This window comes from Pelmatolapia mariae, linkage group LG18 (genome assembly GCF_036321145.2).
Source record: "Pelmatolapia mariae isolate MD_Pm_ZW linkage group LG18, Pm_UMD_F_2, whole genome shotgun sequence".
NCBI lineage: Eukaryota > Metazoa > Chordata > Actinopteri > Cichliformes > Cichlidae > Pelmatolapia > Pelmatolapia mariae.
The window spans coordinates 6,600,029-6,618,472 of record NC_086243.1 but is presented as its reverse complement, the minus strand read 5'-3'; the positions used below and the strand labels follow the sequence as shown (position 1 = coordinate 6,618,472).

General features: G+C 40.0%; 1 protein-coding gene across 2 annotated transcripts in view; it reads right to left on the bottom strand.

Annotated features, from left to right (window-relative positions):
- Positions 1-18,444, bottom strand: part of slc6a9 (solute carrier family 6 member 9) — a 75,125-nt gene that overhangs the window by 14,236 nt on the left and 42,445 nt on the right. For both annotated transcript variants that reach the window (XM_063462878.1, XM_063462877.1), the window contains 4 exons: positions 7,291-7,447; positions 2,157-2,288; positions 1,725-2,001; positions 11-143 (listed from right to left, as the gene is read on the bottom strand). In XM_063462878.1, coding sequence (XP_063318948.1) covers positions 11-143; positions 1,725-2,001; positions 2,157-2,288; positions 7,291-7,447 — 699 coding nt within the window. The remainder of the gene's footprint in view (positions 1-10; positions 144-1,724; positions 2,002-2,156; positions 2,289-7,290; positions 7,448-18,444) is intronic.

The window sequence follows — 18,444 nt, the reverse complement described above, 5'->3', positions numbered from 1 at the left end:
CTAGGCTCACCTTTCCAGAGGATTTAACGCCCCTGATGAGACAGAGGAAGACAACAGACCAGGATACAGCCAGGCATCCCAGGATAGGGAGACGGACCTCTCCAAAGTTCCCAATATCATCAGAGATGTTCAACACATAGTGTCTGATAGACAGACAGAGAAGGTTTCAGGTGCTTTAAATACTTTATAATTACACGTCTGACTAAAGTTGCGCAAGAGAAGAAAACTCTGAAAGAGAAAAAAAGCCCAGTTTTGCACTCTATCAACAGTCTGCAGCACATAGATAATAGAAAACTTTAAGCAGAGCCACAAAAACCTTGTATCTTGTGATCAAACACATCCATCAATCTGAAATGGTATTATATGTGGTATTGTAATTAGTAATGAACAGGTAGTCTGTACCGACAAGCTGAGCAGTCCCACATTACATAATCATATGTACCCTCTGTCATTAAAATGCCAAGAAAAGCATCAGGGAGTGCAGTTACACAGGGCTGCTCCTTCTGCAACACATTTGAATAAGAGGCAGCAGATAATGACAACACTCTGACTTCCACTTTGATGGCCTATATTAATGCTACTAATTATGGATGTTAAGTGATGCGAATGCCACAGGAACTGCTACACTGGCACAAAAATGATGATAAAATTCTAAAGAAGTTGACAGTGAAATGCTACTGAAAGTACCAACGTTAAAGGAGATTTCTGCAAGCACTAGAGATCCTGTACAATAACAATATGTGGAATGGCAGCGGCAGGTGCAGGACAGGTCTACCTCAGCTTTAGTAATTAAAATCGTGATATTTCTCTTACACTTTTGCTCCCTGTGCAACAAACTGCGAGGGCGAAAACTGAAGACAACACGGAAGTGCCAAAATCTGTAGTTCCTGGAGTGTCAAGTCAGTCACCATAGGATTAAAAGCACGTTTCCAGCCTTCCCCCATCATAACTATATGCTGTTTGAGTTTATTTTTTTAATTCATCTTTTTGGGTACCGATGGCTACTGCGACTGATAGTTGTTCTTACAAAAGCAGCATCTGCCAGTATAATATATATTATATATAGTACGGTACGGCCTCTAACATAGTAAGAGTCAAAACGCTAAAGTTGAGACAAAATGCAATTTCCAGAAGCCAGCTACTAACCTCGTGGTTTATGCACACTCTACAATGCAAACCACCAAATTTCTAGCATTGTCACATCCCTGATAATTGCTGCATATACACCACTCTCACTTTTACATAACATAGCAAAGCCTGCACTTAAACAGTAGATGTACCTGGATATCCGCTTAAAGATCTCCTACTTTATGCAGATTTTTGTGACTGTGCTGCACAACAGAATGCGCAGGAGTATGGTAAACACCCTGCATGTCAGCTGAGATGATGCAGACCCAACACTGTACAGAAACTTCTGCCAGTCCAGTCAGATCTAGTCCAAATATTTGAATGCTTTCTGCAAACATGAGGCCTCTTTGAGCCAAGCTTATCTGATAGGTCAGAGTCAATTTCGACCTCTGTTAAGAATGATAGGCCTACACAACCAAGTTCTAAGAGGTTACTGGTATAACTCGGCAAAGCAAAGTGCAGTACAAAACTCAATCATTGCATGAGCAAGCATTCCTGATTTATTTTATATATAGTACTACTTCGCAGAGAGAAACTTTTGGTTTAACTGCATTTTTAGTGTCAGCCTAAGTGCATCATATACTTCCTGTTCTTACTTCCAGTACTCCTCGCTTGGGCTGGTCCTCTTGGTCCGGTTCACTACCTCAGACACCCCAGCTACCAAGCTACTGGTAGCATTTGCCAGGCTAGCGTTGAACTGGTGTCCGCTGCCAACGACACCGCTGCAGTCTGGCGTGTTCCATGGGTTGTTGCAGTAAGTCCATGGAAGCAGGTTTGTCATGGACAAGAAAAAGTAGTAGAAGGCAATGCAAATGACCACATTGTAGTATATCCCAATGTAGGTGGACACCACCATCATGCCGTAGCCCACGCCTGAAGGTAGGACAGGATGGAGAGAAAAAGATAACCAGGTACAGAACATTAGAAACTGAAATGTGAAGTGGATGGAACTACTGCTGCCTAATCAAATTTTCATATGAACAATAAAATCAATATTCACACAAAGACATACACACGCATATACTTACCTTTAAACATGGGGCTGATCTTCCAAACCCCCAAACAGCCCAAGCTGGCAAACTGACCAAAGGAGAGCTCGAGGAAGAAGAGTGGAATGCCACAGAACACAAGCATGATGAAGTACGGCAGCATGAAGGCACCTGGAGGAGAAAATTAACAAGGAAGTCAATTTCTCTGGTCCAGAAAGACTGGGAAGGATACACGAACACATTGATTTAAAGGGACATGTCATATTTGTTTTCAGCTTTATATTTATATTCATGGATTTTGCTAGAGTAGCTTAGTATGAATCCCAATTTAAATGTGAATCATCTACTGCTGGGCCTTGGTGGCCTTATTTCGTCCAATGTCTGGAACAAGCTGTTTTAACTCTGTCAAAGCCAACTGTCTTCTGATTGGATGCCCCTCATAAACAGAAGGTTTGTACAGCAGCTGGATGGGCCTTGTGTGCTTACAGTTAGAGCTGTATGCTGACAATAATAGACAATATTATTATATCCCCTCTATATGAAATCACTCGGAGCCAAAAGTAGAAAAAAAACAAAACAAAACTGAAACTGAGTGTTTAGTGAGTCTACTCAAAAGTCTGAGATGACCTGATTATTGTAAACTTGGCCTTATTTAATATGAGCATCCAACGTTATTAAGATATATGAGAGAAAATGAAGACAAGCATAACTCGTCCCCTCTGACATAAATGGTGCCCTATTCAGTGTTTTGTTACCAGCAAACTCTTAAATAGCTAGATGCATGGTCTGTACAAAATACTGTGTTGTTGTGAGAACACTTTTTGTGTTAGTCGTGACAAAAATATCCAAACCTACAAGGCAAACAAAAGTCAGCTGCCTCCTATTCTGTTACCTGACAAAGATAATAACTACCATGGAGCCAGATGAGCATAATTACTGCAGAGATGCCAAGTCCACAGACACCAGCAGACAAAAGAAATCAGGCACATTATATAAGCCGGCAGATGTAGCTATAAGTATTCTACATAGGTAGGCTCTCCAGCTACAAGCCAGAGAGGTACAATGGACCACATGTTGTCATTAAAAACAGGCTGTGCTATTATACGGTTTAAAATACTTACGTATAAGCAATGATGTGCAATTTAACACTTAACCAAATCAAGTCTTACATGAATTGGACCCATGCCAGTAATATAGTATGCAGACTTATAACTGAACCTGCAATTAATTTAAAAAAAAAAAAAAAAAGCAAATGAATTTCATCTGTTATATAACCTCCCTAGAGTGAGCAGAGAGGTCACTAAATGTCCAGAAGAGTCTGTTCAGCAGTGCAGCAACTCTCTGGTGGTTCAGACTGGACCAAAAACCAGACGGTCATCTATAGGGACAATCTGTGCGTGTGTGCACGCGCTAGTATGCTTTCATAAGATACTCCACATGCGAACTATGTTGGTGCAACCAGCTGATACCGTCCGAACCTTTTCACTGCCGATAAAGTGAACGGTCACTGCTGCAGTATCTGCATCTGTGTGTTCAGCTAACGCATATACAAAGTCCTTGCGCAGGAATGCAAGGCTCCTGCATGCATGACACAAATCCAAATATTTGCACTGTAGGCTTATTATCTGCAGCTGGGGTCATGCCAAGGAAATCAAGCACTGAGTGAGGAGAACTGGACCAACACTGCTGCTTTTCACTACGCGTTGGTACAATTCTTGTGCATGTTTTCAAAGGAAGATGCAAGGTATTTAAAACACAATTTAGGCTGTTTAATGTTTAATCCACAGCTTTTAGGATGCATCAGAGTAGGGAGCAAAATACTGACAAAAGAGCTTATTTTGCTGTCACGATGTTCTTACGCACTGAATACGGTAGCTATATTATGAAAGCAGCATAACAGCAGCAGCACCTGGATCTGTTCTATGTGCTCAGACATATTTTGACAGCAATCACAGCCCAACAAACAATAACTGCAAACCTTTATGCCTAAAAAGATGTTTTGCATTGAAGTTGAGCACATAATGTGTGAGCTATTGTGGAAAAAAGACAGCTGCACCGAGTATAGGTCTATGAAATACGTTTGAAACATCCGGCCTGCACAATGATCTGACTTTATATCTCAAACAAATACACAGAATAAAAGATCTTGCTAATAATGTTAGCACAAATAAGTAATCATATCTGCTAATTTTCCTTCTTTTTTTTTTAATTTTAACCCCAGTTTAACTGTTAAAGACCTATTATTCTTTTCCTTTTTACTGGCACATGTTCAGTGCTGTGGAAAAGTATTTTCCCCCTTCCAGATTTCTTCTTTTTTGTGCATATATGATATATAAAATAAAATGCAGCTTTTAAATTTTGATTTAATTTATTAAGAGGGAAAAAACTATCCAAACTACCTGGCCCTATGTGAAAATGGAATTACCTCCCCCCCACCCCCACCCCCCTTGTTAATCATGAATTAACTGTGATTAATCACATTTGTTTGGAAAGTTAAGTTCAATTTCACTAGCCACACATAAGCCTGATAACTGCCAGACCTGCTGAATCAAAAAATCACTTAAACAGAACCTGTCTGACAAAGTGAAGCAAGGTAAAGGATATCAAAAAGCAACACATCATCCCAAAGCTAAGAAATATAGTCACTGACATCTTTCAGTATGGAAAGGGTTACAAAGACATTTCTAAAGATGTGCTACTTCAGTGAGCCACAGTGAGAGCCAATATCCACAAATGGAGAAAACTTTGTGGTGGACCTTCCCAGTAGTGGCAGCCCTACCAAAATTACAGTGAAAGTACACAGATGACTCCTCCAGGAGGTCACAAAAGAACCCAGACCAACATCTATAAAACTGCAGGCCACACTTGCCTCAGGTAAGGCCAGTGTTCATGATTCAAAAGTAAAAAAGAGTCTCAGCAAAAATGGCATCCATGGGAGATGTCCCAAGAGAAAACTACCCACAGGTTAGCTAAAAAAAAACCCAAAAAACTTTTTACTGTTCCCCAAGACTTGTGAGAAAATATTCTGTGGACTGACGAGACAAAAGCTGAAAACTAACCCAGCATTTCATATAAAGAACATCATACCAACAGTCAAACATGGTGGTGGTAGTCTGATGGTCTGAAGCTACTTTGCTGCTTCAGGACTTGGATAACTTGCCATAACTGATGGAGCAATGAATTTTGCTCTCTACCAAAAATTCCTGAGAGGAATATCCGGCCATCAGTTTGTTCCCTGAAGCTCCTGCACACTTGGGGGTAATTACATTTTCACACAGGACCAGACAGGTTTGGATGGTTTTTTTCCCTTAATAAATAAAATCATCAATCCAAAACTGCATTTTGTATTTACTCTTTATTACTCTTTATTTGATTTACTCTTTGTCTAATATTTAAAAGCGTTTGATCATCTGAAACATGTAAGAGTGGCTAATATGCAAAACAAATTGGAACTCAAACACTTTTTCTTGGAACTGTATATCCGATTACAGCGTTGGATTATCATTTTAAACAACACTTAAACAATGCTTCGAATAATGATGTAAAAGTAGTTTCCGTGAGTCAGAACAGAAGGCTTTGGACTCCCCTCTAAGCCCTGTTAGAGGGGCAGCCAATTAGAAGAAAGTAGGTTTAACCCCCTAAGACCCGAACTCTTTCATGGCATGCATTTTTAATTTCTCTTTGCCATTTGGGCTGATTGGGACCTGATGAATGTAAAAACAAAGAATTACGTGGGGTTTTTTGGTTGTTTTTGTTTTTTTTACCAGATTTTTGTTTCTGAGAAAAATGGGATCCACATATGAGGACATTTGCTTTAAATTTTGATAGGAAAGTGGCAGTATAACGGCCTCATAAGTGGATATCAGGCCTTTGTAGAGCAAAATTTAGTATTTTGGTCTAGACAACCCAAAGTGTGATGTCCACATACAGTATGTGGACGCCAGGTCCTAGGAGGTTAAAGGAAGGGGGGTCTTAAAGGGAGAGGAGCCATCTTGTTTCAAACAGAGGATTTTTGATGATAAATTCTTAGTATCTTACTACACTAGGGTTACAACCCAAAATACAAGTTTGAAAACACGCACTAGTTGCCATGATAGGAAACATATCTATTGTATCCACCAAGAATAAACAGCTGTCTAACATCATCTGATTAAATAACAGTGGTATTGCCTCTGAGCGACTGAATTATTTCTAAGTTGACACATATCTGATCATATATACAGTGTAGAGAATATAAGGGCAAAGTACAATCTCAATACAACAAAAAAAAAACAGAGAAAAAGAACCCTGAGAAAACCCAAACTTTCTCAGTTCTCAACCTATAGACTGTGTCCATCTGCATGCCTATATTATGCACAAGAACCCCCTTTTAGCAGAAAGAAATCTCATTCTACTTTTGAATATCCTCTGAACCACAAGTAACTCAGCAGTCGGAGAGCAAACTGCTTTGTTAGGATAACATGGCACTATGGAGGTCTTTAAATATGAAATCATTATTTAAGTACTTGTATGTGAGGAGGAGGATTTTTACTTCGAGCCTGTAATAACAGGGAGCCAATGAGGATATGGATATGGAAGTATTACACCTGGTAGGAAGGTATGGGAGGGAAGCAAGTCTAAAGGTTCACAAGTCTAAGTCTACTTTCTTTTGTTTTAATTAGAATTTATTCTTCCAAAACGCAAGTTATATATGATATATACATAGTAAGCTTCTTTTCAGCTTCACAGTTTCATTCTAGGACTTCACTGCAGTAATTTGTCATCATTTAAATGTACAAAAATAAATAAATGAATGCAGCCCCTCAGTTTAGCCTGGGAAAGAAAATATTTTTATTTAGACTTCAAACCCACTTTTTTCTGATTGGCAGGCTGTGTGGAAGTCTGCTGAAGAGCAGCAAATGCACAAAGTAATGTCATTACTCTCTTTCTGATGGCTCCATACAGGCTAGAGACTGAATATTAATATGAGGCTGGAACTGGAGCAGGATATCAATACTACACTGATTGCCACTTGTTTACATATGTGGACCTCATTAATAGAACAATTATAATAAATGCGGCTTCTGATGTTTAATAAAAATCAGTGTCTGTATCATATTATGAACATGGGTACACTGTAGTTTAGTTTGTCAATGCAAAGATAATGGGCTCAGGTCTTCATTGTAATGCTTACCTCCTCCATTTCTGTAGCAGAGGTATGGAAACCTCCAGACATTTCCCAGGCCCACAGCATAGCCCACACTGGTGAGGACAAACTCAATCTGGTTTCCCCAGTTCCCTCTCCGGGAGTTTTCATCCTTCTTCACTGGCTCTCCTGGAACTGCTCCGTTCTACAACAAAGACACACAGAGAGATAGAGGTGACTTCAGGTGACACGGAAGCGAGTGTGTTCCTGAGATAGTGCTGCTGCAGCAGGTCCGGCAAGTGCACCAGGCAAATGAAAAATCAAAAGGGAAAAACCCCCCCACCTCATTTAGAAGCACGAATGGGAAATGGATGCTATGACAGAGAGAAGAATCCTAAGAGCCTCTTTTTTCTACTTTTTTAAACCTTATTTGGTCATCGGATTCAAATGGATTGAAAGTATTGTTAGCAGTCATCTTGGAGTGCATGTGGAGTTTAATTATTCACTGCTTGCACTCCCGCTCATTGAATATATTCTGTAAGCTACTATCTCATCTACTGCAAAGTTTAAGATAAACATAAGGTGGGTGCGCTGGAGCAAACAGGATGAGAAGTGAAATCAGCGCCTTAAGAACAGCCGATAAGCTTTCGGTCATGTCGTCCTGATTTGCAGCTTCTCCTCTTCCTCCACTCCCTCCCTGCATCCCTCCATCTGCTGGCATCAGATGGTCGTTCTGTCCTGACCTCCTCTATAACCTCAGCTGTGTCTGGCTGTCTGTCTGTCTGTGTGTGCACAGCAAGGTACTTGTGCTCTTTCAGTGTAATAAATGCTGCTAATTTAGGATGTACTTTATTTTAGTGAAATTTGAGCACTGCCAGAGATACATTCCTTCACCTGCCTCGCTACGATCTACGAAGTCTTGGGGTTTTACATAGATAAGCCTTCATTCTGGTAATTCAGTTGTACTGACAAAGGCTTGGTCAGTACAACAACACAGCAAAATTGTTTTAATAGTTTTAAGTTTTCAAGAGGTAAAATTTCTGTATTTATTTATGGTTCTGCTGGAGGTTTCTTCCTGTTAAAAGGGAGTTTTTCCTTCCCGCTGCTGCCAAGGGCTTGTTCACAGTGAGTCTTCTGATCGTTGCGCTTTGCTCTGTATTATTGTAGACGTATTTGTACTGTATATATATGAATACAATTTTTTGAGAGATTTGTATGAGATTCATAATGTGAAATAAGTTGAAACTTTCTTTTAGATATTGGCCTGACAAAGCATGCAAAGATTTGGAATAATTATTTCATTTTCATACATTTAAGTTTTTAACTTTGTGTTAAAAGCAAGGTGGTTGGATGGACTATTACATTAGGATTTACTTTGCCAGTTTTTTATGAATTTTTCTTGTTTTAAGAGGCTTTTATACAGCAGTCTGGTTCTGGCCAATATAAATATATGTCTTGTAAGCTCTTGCAGTTTGCTGTATGGATGACACCATTCATTCATCCGGGCTCCCTGTGTTATCTATGTGCGGCAGAGGCTGCTCTCTGAGACTCGTCGCATGAATACCCTGGTATTTTCAATGCGATTGGCTTTGAATCTGACGAAAATGAGGAATACTGGTCATAAAAACACACCCCCTCAGTGCAGCAGCAAACTGGTAATTCTTCTGCAATGCCATAAAAGTTTAAAAATATATATTATTATTTCTTAGATTTGCATGTTTGGTTTTAACATTACAAAAATACTTCGGGACACGATGTTCTGGAGAGAAAACTGTGCACAGACAAAGAACCACGAGCCTCACACTTCATGCTTCCAGAATATGGCGAGACATCTTGTTCATAAACAAAAAAATTACAAATAGAATTTTTTTAAAGTCAGAAACAAAACAGCAACAACCGCACAAAACAAACAAACAGCTGTGCTTATTTTCCCCAAAGCCCTGTAGTTTGTCTTTGAGTCTAGCTGTGCTTGCATGTTAGAAGAGCAAAACAAAGATCTTTTTTTCCCCCTAGCATCCTTGACCTTTCGTCGTGCTAGGCTAAAGGCTGCAGGTGGGACACACAGGAAGATCAGCAAACACAAGTGTCGTGGGCGAGGAGCTGTTCGCAGTGAAAACCACGGCCACAGCGGCGTGCAAGTGGAAATCATCAGCGGTGGGCCTGCCAGCGCAGCGTGTCGCACATTATGACATCTCCGTCTGGAGTTGACTTTGGAAGGAAAAGAAACATGCGAGACAGCTGCGTGTTCTTGCTGTGCCTCTTGTATGTCTTTCCCTATTAGAAACCAGGTGTGGGCCTTTAGAAGATACACACAGGCACATGCACACGAACACAGGTTGACACGCTGTGTGCTCGAGACCAGACAAACACGAGCAAGAGACAAAACACTAGGAATAGTGCTGACCCCTATATCTTAGGTGTCAGCTCTTCAAAACTTCAACCTGATGTTTTAAGACAGGCACACACACACACACACACACACACACACACCTCTCTCACAGTGAATTTGAAGTTGAAAACAAGCAGTGGACACGAATCTTTTGAAAAACAGACACTGTGTCAGTGCAAAGTTCATACATTTAAAATGCAAAAATCATTATTTACTGTGAAAAACCTGATTATTCTTGTAGCAATAAAATACATTGGAATGAATTGGTATCCAATTAGGTCAGACCTTTTTTGGGAAACACACTTATTTGGTCACAGTCAGATGAGAAACCTGATACTGCTCTTACGTATGCCATATGCAAACGGACAGCCAGCAGTAGCTTAGCTTAGCTAACTTGCTGTAAACAGGAAAGACAACATGCTGGGGATTACATTTCAGAGTATTTGCAGCTATCTGAAACATGCAACCAGTCCCGACTGGTTGCTTAGTAACACAACAGTATCATCAAGACAAGATTAAAGGTCACACCTAAAATCACTCTGAAGAAAAAGCAGGCAACTATTTAATCACAGGGAATAGTCCTCATCGATCAGAGAGCAGGATAATTATGAGGCACCATCTTTCTTTTGCATCATGAGAAACTATTTTTCATGCAGCAGTCTCCATCCATCCTTCCATCCAAGTTCACCAATTCATATAAAAGTTATGGGAGCATTTATAGTTTTAACTGGGCAACTTGAGCTTTTATATAGTGTACCTTTATCATTTTGAATATAACCCCCCCCCCAAAAAAAAAAAGTAACACAAAATATTGAGGTCAGATGTCACCATCTTAAACTCTCAAAAGCTAAATTAACCATCTGAGAGCACTTAACATGTAGATGTTTAGAGGTTGGGCTTTGGATAGCATACATTTTCCAGACTCGTTTGCTCATTTAGATGCAGTAAAGCCTCCTTCATCTGCTTTGTTGGGTCCTGTGGCTTGCTGGATTTGTCCAGAAATGGATGCCCGGCAGCAGTAATTCTTGGACTAACACTATGTGGAAAACACAACATTTGCTTGAAGATGTGGACGAGCAGACTGAGATACGTCATTTTGAAAGTGCTTTATCAGAAAACGTATAAGGCAAATGTATAGTGTTTGGAGATCATTGTTGGGTTTACTGAAGCTGACTTAAGGCCGATCTGTAGCAAAAAATAAAAAGTTTAACTACTTTATACACACACACACACACACACACACACACACACACACACACACACACACACACCTGTTTGCGCTGCGCACAAGCAAAACTTTGTGTTTTTCATGACACCCCTTGCTTCCTTGACTGACCCCAATATCTGTATCTTTCCATCCAGGTGTTGTAGCCTGTGGTGTTGGCTCCCAGGTCCCTTCGGTCACTCAGTCAGATGCACAGATTCCGCTCTCTATTTCCCTCCACCCTTCCATGTCCCCATCATGCGCTTCCCTAGAACCATCTGGGCTTTATATAAGACCCACGCGTGCCCTCTCCCCGTGGCTCTCCTTCTGTTTAGCTTAAAAATTCTCTCTCTTTCCAGGGTCTCTTTCGAGTGACGGTGACTTCACTGAGACTCATGACTCTATCATCTCAGTTGCTGCTTTGGTACTCAAAACTGCTCAAAAAGACAGACTTAAAATGAGAACCACAAAATTTGTTCAGCTTACATGCAGTTCCTAAATCATGTCACATTACACTTCATATAATGAGTGCATTTCCTGACCAGGGTCACAAAGAGCGTGCTGTACCAGAAACCTCCTTGTGACTTTACTTTGGTCGAAAGCAGATTACTGTCGTCGCCTGTGCTGTGTTGAAGACGCCGACTTGTCTGCAAACATTTGCCATTTACCCTCCGAGCCCTTGCTAAACTTGAAAAAGCGTGACGCAAACCAGAAATTGCCTTCAAAGTAAAGATAATTGGCAACTTTTACTTTGAAAGTAAATAATTTCCATTTCTGGTTTCCAATGTACATTTTGAAGTTTCACTTGGAAGCTTGCGAGCATCTGCAGACAAGTTATCATTTCCCATACAAACCACAGTTAGTAGTCAAACCAGTCACAGGGACATTTTTGGTGCAGCGCCTTCTGTGTAACTAATTTTACACAAGAGAAACCAAGGGACAGTGAACGCTCATAGGATAGTTACTTGTCAGCTACAAAGAAAAGCATAGCTGATTTATCCTCCTATTTGACTCTAATGTGGAACCAAAATTTGCAACATCAGCATTGTGTTGTATTTATTAAGACATTAAACTAGTGAGGGAACTGCAGAGTCCCATAGACTTCTGTACAACCTCATGTTATGTTTAAACCAGAGGTGTCTAAGACATTCCCATAATAGCTTCATTTTTAGCCTATGTTGTTAAAAAACAGAGACTACAAGAATAACAAATTATTATTCAGCCTCATTGAGGAAACTGACTCGTGGAGTTCAAAATGTCTAAATAGAGTTTTATAGCAATAGTTTAATGAAACATAGACATACAAAAACATGATTTACATTTAAAAAAAAAGTAATCTAAATATAAAAACAACCAAAAAAGATGGCAACCAAACAGAAACTAAAATACAAAAATATATTTAAAAATGACTTTGAACCATTGACACACTGAACCTGTTAGACACATTCAGTAAAATATCAAATGACATCATTTGTGGCTGTACAACACAAGTCGCATCTCTATCATTTTACTAAATGATTGTTAAGAAATAACAAGGTGACAGGAAGTGTGATTAGCTGAATGCTCTGCACCAGCACCAAATAAACAGAACAGATGGAGCTGAGGCAGGTTTGTACTTTTGCTTTCACATGCTGAAATCAAGTATTGGCTTCAGCTCGTGTCTGATTCATTTCTGATTAGCCAGCGTTTAATTATGTTCAGAGCCTGCTGCATATGGGCACTCAGCAGTAACGATACATCGATACTCGCAATAGTACTAAGGGCCATTAGTTACCTATTCTGTAAAAGTAATCTCACAAGTGGGACTCCAACATTTTGTCAAACTGCAGCTGACAAAATAAGACCATCTAACTCTTCTCTCCCAGAAGCTTAACTTGAAAAGACTGTCAGCTCAGTGCCTGAAATGTAAATGAAACGAGAACTGCTGATCTGCATTGTGCAGGCTTAGAATGGAAAGTGACATAAGGCGGAATCAGTGCGATTTACACAAGCATGTGTCACTCTACAAAGGTTTGCAGGTGTTCTGTGAAGAGAATAAATGCTCTCCAGTAGGACGGATGTACAACCCTTCAAAAACTCACTAAGATGTTTTTCGCAGCATGTCACATGTCTGCTGCAGGTAACGCTTTATCAAAAAAACCAGAACAAAAAAACATAGACGTGTAAATAAATGAAAAGCATGTTAGGATGTATCACATTCAACATCAGTGTCAAGTATCACCGCCTGCTCGTTTTGGAAACCTGTCATAAATATTAAATAAATGTAATAGAACTTATTGGTTTGTGTTCTCGCTGCAAAAGTAATTCAGTTTTATCCCGCCGCTGCACCTCTCCCCTCATGTGTTTCCTCTTGAAGTTGCTGTTGCTCATCCTCCCTCCTCTCACAGCCCACAGAGAGCACTTCAGCTTTGTGGACTATACACAATATCACACACACATGCATTTAAATGCACACACCGGGTCAATTTGACAGACAGCAGCACAAACCTTCAAACCGACATCTCCTGACAGCTGCAGCCATGTTTGTAAGAGATACTGTCCACTGGAGTGTGACAAGAACAACAAAATTCCTTTCAGCTTATGGAAACGCACATGCACGCGCACACGCACACAAAATTTACTTTTGCTTCTACAACCACAAATGTGGTTAGGACACTATGTTCTTAGAGCACAGTGTACTGGTGCTTCTCTTATTTTGAAAATTCCCTGTACTACTTCCATCTCTCTCACACACTTCAATAGTCACAGCTCCACATACAATCCCAACCAGAGAGCAGTGAGCACAGTGCTGGGCTCTGCAAAGACTTGATAATCTCTCCTAACAGAATGTGATTTGTTAATATCGTGCAACTGCTTACTGTGCGTGCCATTTCCTATCTGAAAGAAATGTATTTTTGAGACATCTCCTGTAGAGCGATGGCATTTTACCGACAGTTCAGCGGTCTCACATGGGAAGCTGGTTCTCCATGCACATTTGCAAGTTCCATCCAGTGAAAGTTTAAATGGCTTCTTTAAGCAAATAGTTACATCCATGTTTATTTTAGAGACACCATCAGTTGTGTGATATGTATATTCAGGACAGAAGTGGTTTAGTAAGAAAAACAATTCAACTAAATAGGATTTGATAATAATTTTTGTATGCCATAAACTGGAATTATCCTGCTAATAATTCATATGTCTATGACATGCAACAGCACTGTGGGGCGACTGTACCAAAGGTTTCCACAGTAAATGCAAAGCTCTTTACAGATGCTGTAATGTACAGTGGCTTGCAAAAGTATTCGGTCCCCTTGAACTTTTCCACATTTTGTCACATTACAGCCATAAACATGAATCAATTTTATTGGACGTGATTTAAAAGACTGGATAGACTCGGCGGCACGAATATCAACAGGGAGGTTATTCCAGAGTCTAGGTCAGGGGTGCCCAATCCCAGTCCTCGAGAGCTACTGTCCTGCAGCTTTTAGATGGATCCTTGTTCCGACACACCTGAATCAAATGAATGGCTTGTTATCAGGCATTTGCCAAACTTGATGGCATGCTGAAGAGGCAATCAAACCATTTGATTCAGCTGTGTTGGAGTAGGGATGCATCTAAAAGCTGCAGGACAGTAGCTCTCGAGGACTGGGATTGGGCACCCCTGGTCTAGGTGCTACGGTAGCAAAGGCCCGGCCACCTCTCGACTTCAGTCGAGACCTAGGTTGTGCTAGGAGCATCTGATTGGATGATCTAAGTGCTCTATTGGGATTGTACAAGCGGTGGAGTTCGGAAAGATAGCTGGGCGCTAAATTATTTAGAATTTTAAAAGTGAACAAAAGAATTTTAAAATCTATACGATATTTAACAGGGAGCCAATGTAAGATGGCTAAAATTGGAGTGATATGTTCATAGATTCTAGTACCTGTTAAGAGATGCGCAGCTGCATTCTGAACTAACTGAAGCCGGTAAAGAGAAGAGTGTTGGAGGCCCAAGTAGAGGGAGTTACAGTAGTCCAATCTGGATGTGATAAATGTGTGGATAAGCTTTTCAAGGACCTTTAAAGGAAGGAACGGCTTTGCTTTGGATATCTGACGCAACTGGTAAAAGCTGTTTTATACCACAGTGGAGACCGGTTTCTCAAGTTTAAAAGAGCTATCCAGGAACACTCCGAGATTTCTTACAGTGAGCGAGAGATGGCTAGCAAGAGGGCCTAGGGCATCAGCTAACTGGTCTGGCGGAATATGAATGGGTATGTCTCTACCAGCTTTGCACATCTAGAGACTGAAATCCTTGCCCATTCTTCTTTGCAAAACAGCTCCAGCTCTTAGACAACCTCTGAGGCCGTCACAGAGCAGCTGTATTTGTACTGACATTAGATTACACACAGGCACACTCTATTTAGTCATTAGCACTCATCAGGCAATGTCTATGGGCAACTGACTGCACTCAGACCAAAGGGGGCTGAATAATTACGCACACCCCACTTTTCAGTTATTTATTTGTAAAAAATGGTTGGAATCATGTATGATTTTCGTTCCACTTCTCACGTGTACACCACTTTGTATTGGTCTTTCACGTGGAATTCCAATAAAATTGATTCATGTTTGTGGCTGTAATGTGACAAAATGTGGGAAAGTTCAAGGGGGCCGAATACTTTTGCAAGCCACTGTAGGTGAGTAACAACAGCTGTTAATTTCACACAGGCTCTGATTAGTCTGCCTTTTTCTTATGTGGGGATGAGATTACAGTGTTTGTACTGTTGCCTAATAACACTTGTAGTTTTGGGTGTGACCTGAATAAAAAACAGCCACAAATCAAGATTCATTTGTAACATAAAATGTCTTTTAAACGCTTATAGATGCTCCGGTTACTTATATGTGATTGTAGATGTTGTGACCGGAATCTCTGTTTTCCTCATATAAATCCAGATGTTACTATTCGTGGTTGTAATTGTGCTCTGCAAATCATCCTTAAGCACTCCTTATTGTGTTTGAAAACACTACAAGGGAGGGAAACATTATGCTACAGTGTTAGAGCCCTACAGAAAGCACACATTCGTTGTGGTTACGCATGAAAGCATATTTGAAATGAAGACCTATCCTAGGTGCCATTATTAGCCTTTTTAAAGAAGCACTCATTGAAATAAATTGTCACAACATCAGTCTGACTGCTTTTGTCCATTCAAATCTCAAACAGCTGTGGTAAAGATGGAGCTTTATTACAGCAGCCAGTGAAAGATGGCCTTTTTACATGTGGACGTTGCCTTAATCAGCCGTACCAGATAGGAACTGTGATTATTTTACTTACTTTATTTGTTTTTGACCATTTTTGGTCACCATTTCATTATATACTGTCATATATGTGAGGGAAAACCCACACAAGATCCAATATATAATTAGCATGTGCACACTCATGCTGCTGTATTATGTACGTACATGCTACTTTGTGATATCCAGGTGTTATTATTAAAACAGACCTTGTTGTTTCACGAAACTTCAGCTATTTTAATTCAAATTGGGTCAGTAAGTTCTTAATACCTCATTTGGGTTTATGAACTTGAAGTGGAACTGGATAAGGGAAAGAAATGTGACACATAAAGGAAATGGAGACTGGGGATAGGTCTGTCTAAATCAGTGTGCATATATGGGTTGATTAAAAAAAATGTCAAGGTTTTGTCCTAATCCAGTTAAAACTGTATAGATTAAATTTTTCATTAGCATTACAGTCACTGACTCACCAATCTGGATTTGACCAGCAGTGCAAAGAGAAATAAAATAGCTGTTATTATAAACATAAATTGTATGTAGTTTTTGCAGGTTTAGTGTAAATAAGAGGCACAGCTAATGTTAAAGTGTCCTTTGACCTGTCATTGTGAGTTCTGTGTTTAAATTCAATCAAGGAGGTAAGCAGCCAGTCTGCAGTAGAGCCATGTTGCATCATTATATGATGAAATGGTGAGTAAGAAAAGAATGGCCTGTGATAAATCATAACAGACAGATACAAAGAATAAAGAGGCTTCAAGGTGGATGAACATTCATATAAACAAAATCGCCTTAATCAAGTGTAATCATTTTCAATTTTATAACCGTGGAGGGTTTGAATACAGACTGTAGGCTGGATACTTTCAGGTGACCTGGTGAATATTGTGCACTTAGTTTCATCAGAGTTTAAAACAGCTTTTGTCTGATGAAAGGATTTCTGAAATATACTGTATCATAAGCAGACTGTATATGTGCTGGTCAAGGAAGGAGCCAGTGGCATATAAAATAGTGTAATCTACATAAAAATGTACATTACAGTTTTGGGTGGCAAAGATAATATTGTTTGTCTACAGAGTAAATAAAAGAGGTCCAAGAAACGATCCTTCTGGAACATCTACAAATGCTTTACCTGTTTGCTACATAACTACAGACCACATAACTGCATCTGATGTCTCACACACTATTTGTCAAATCGGTAGTCAGGTGTATTTTGTGTGCAATCTCACAAGCAGCTCCAAATGTAAAACCAGATCTCTAAACCACTAGTTTTGTATTTTAGGCACTATGTAGAGCTTTGATTCAGTTTAAAAGGACCTCTAGCACCAGAATAACTCACCCAGTCTCTCGAAATTAAAAGCAAAGGTCAAATGTCATTCAAAGAGGAAAACTACAGAAAGTATTCAGTATATTCATGTCCATAAATTCTACGAGAAATCAAAGGCTATTAAATGTTAAAAGAATAACTCTTCAAGAAGGATTTAACAGTATATTCTGTTCCTCCCCATCAGTTCATCGTGCTTTTCATTCAATCTTCTTTTACATTTAAATCATAGTTATGCAAAAAATTAGTATAATGTTAGTTCAAGAAGACCATGCTCAATCCCAGCAGATCAACAGCTTATATGTAAATGCTGGCCAACACCACCTGGGGCCTCAGCCGATTCCCATCTGTGCATCCTATTTTAGTCTTATAACAAACATGCTGCTTAAGATAATTTAGTATGTATATAGTTCCTGCCCCACTGCAAACCACTTTGCAACCCAACATGTTGCTCACCATTTTACATATACAGTCCTGATACTACTAGTGAAATAAAATGTCAACACCAGTTCTAGGTGATCAGGGAAGAAACATTATCATTTTCCCAGACTGTCCTCCAGCCAGTAATCAGGGCCCTGGTGTTTGATTGTGGCACATGTAATCTCTCTCACTCCACCTATGCAGGAGCTTAGTAAACATGTCTGTCTGCAGTGACTCAATCCAATTGGTTATTATGGTACAAAAAGCCTACCGGATCCCCCCGCAAAAACAGTCTGCTCAAAGCTCTCTTTATGAGTGGGCTGTGAGGTGAGAGTAATAGGCCTAAAGACACTGCAGACCGTGGCTTCTCAACCTGCTACCATTGGGGCCACATACCAAAGAATCCCACTGGGCAGGGACTGAATAAATTCCGCTCCATGGCTGATTAATTGAAACCAATGGATGGGGTGTTGGGAGGAGGAGAGAGGAGGATGAGAGAAAACCAAGCACTGTCAGATGAACGGTGGATAGATGACTGCCCAGAAGCTAGGGTCACCTACAGGTTACGTTACTCCCTATGCTGAGTGTCTTTCATAAGGTCAGGCATCTCTATTTCACTTTTAAAAAG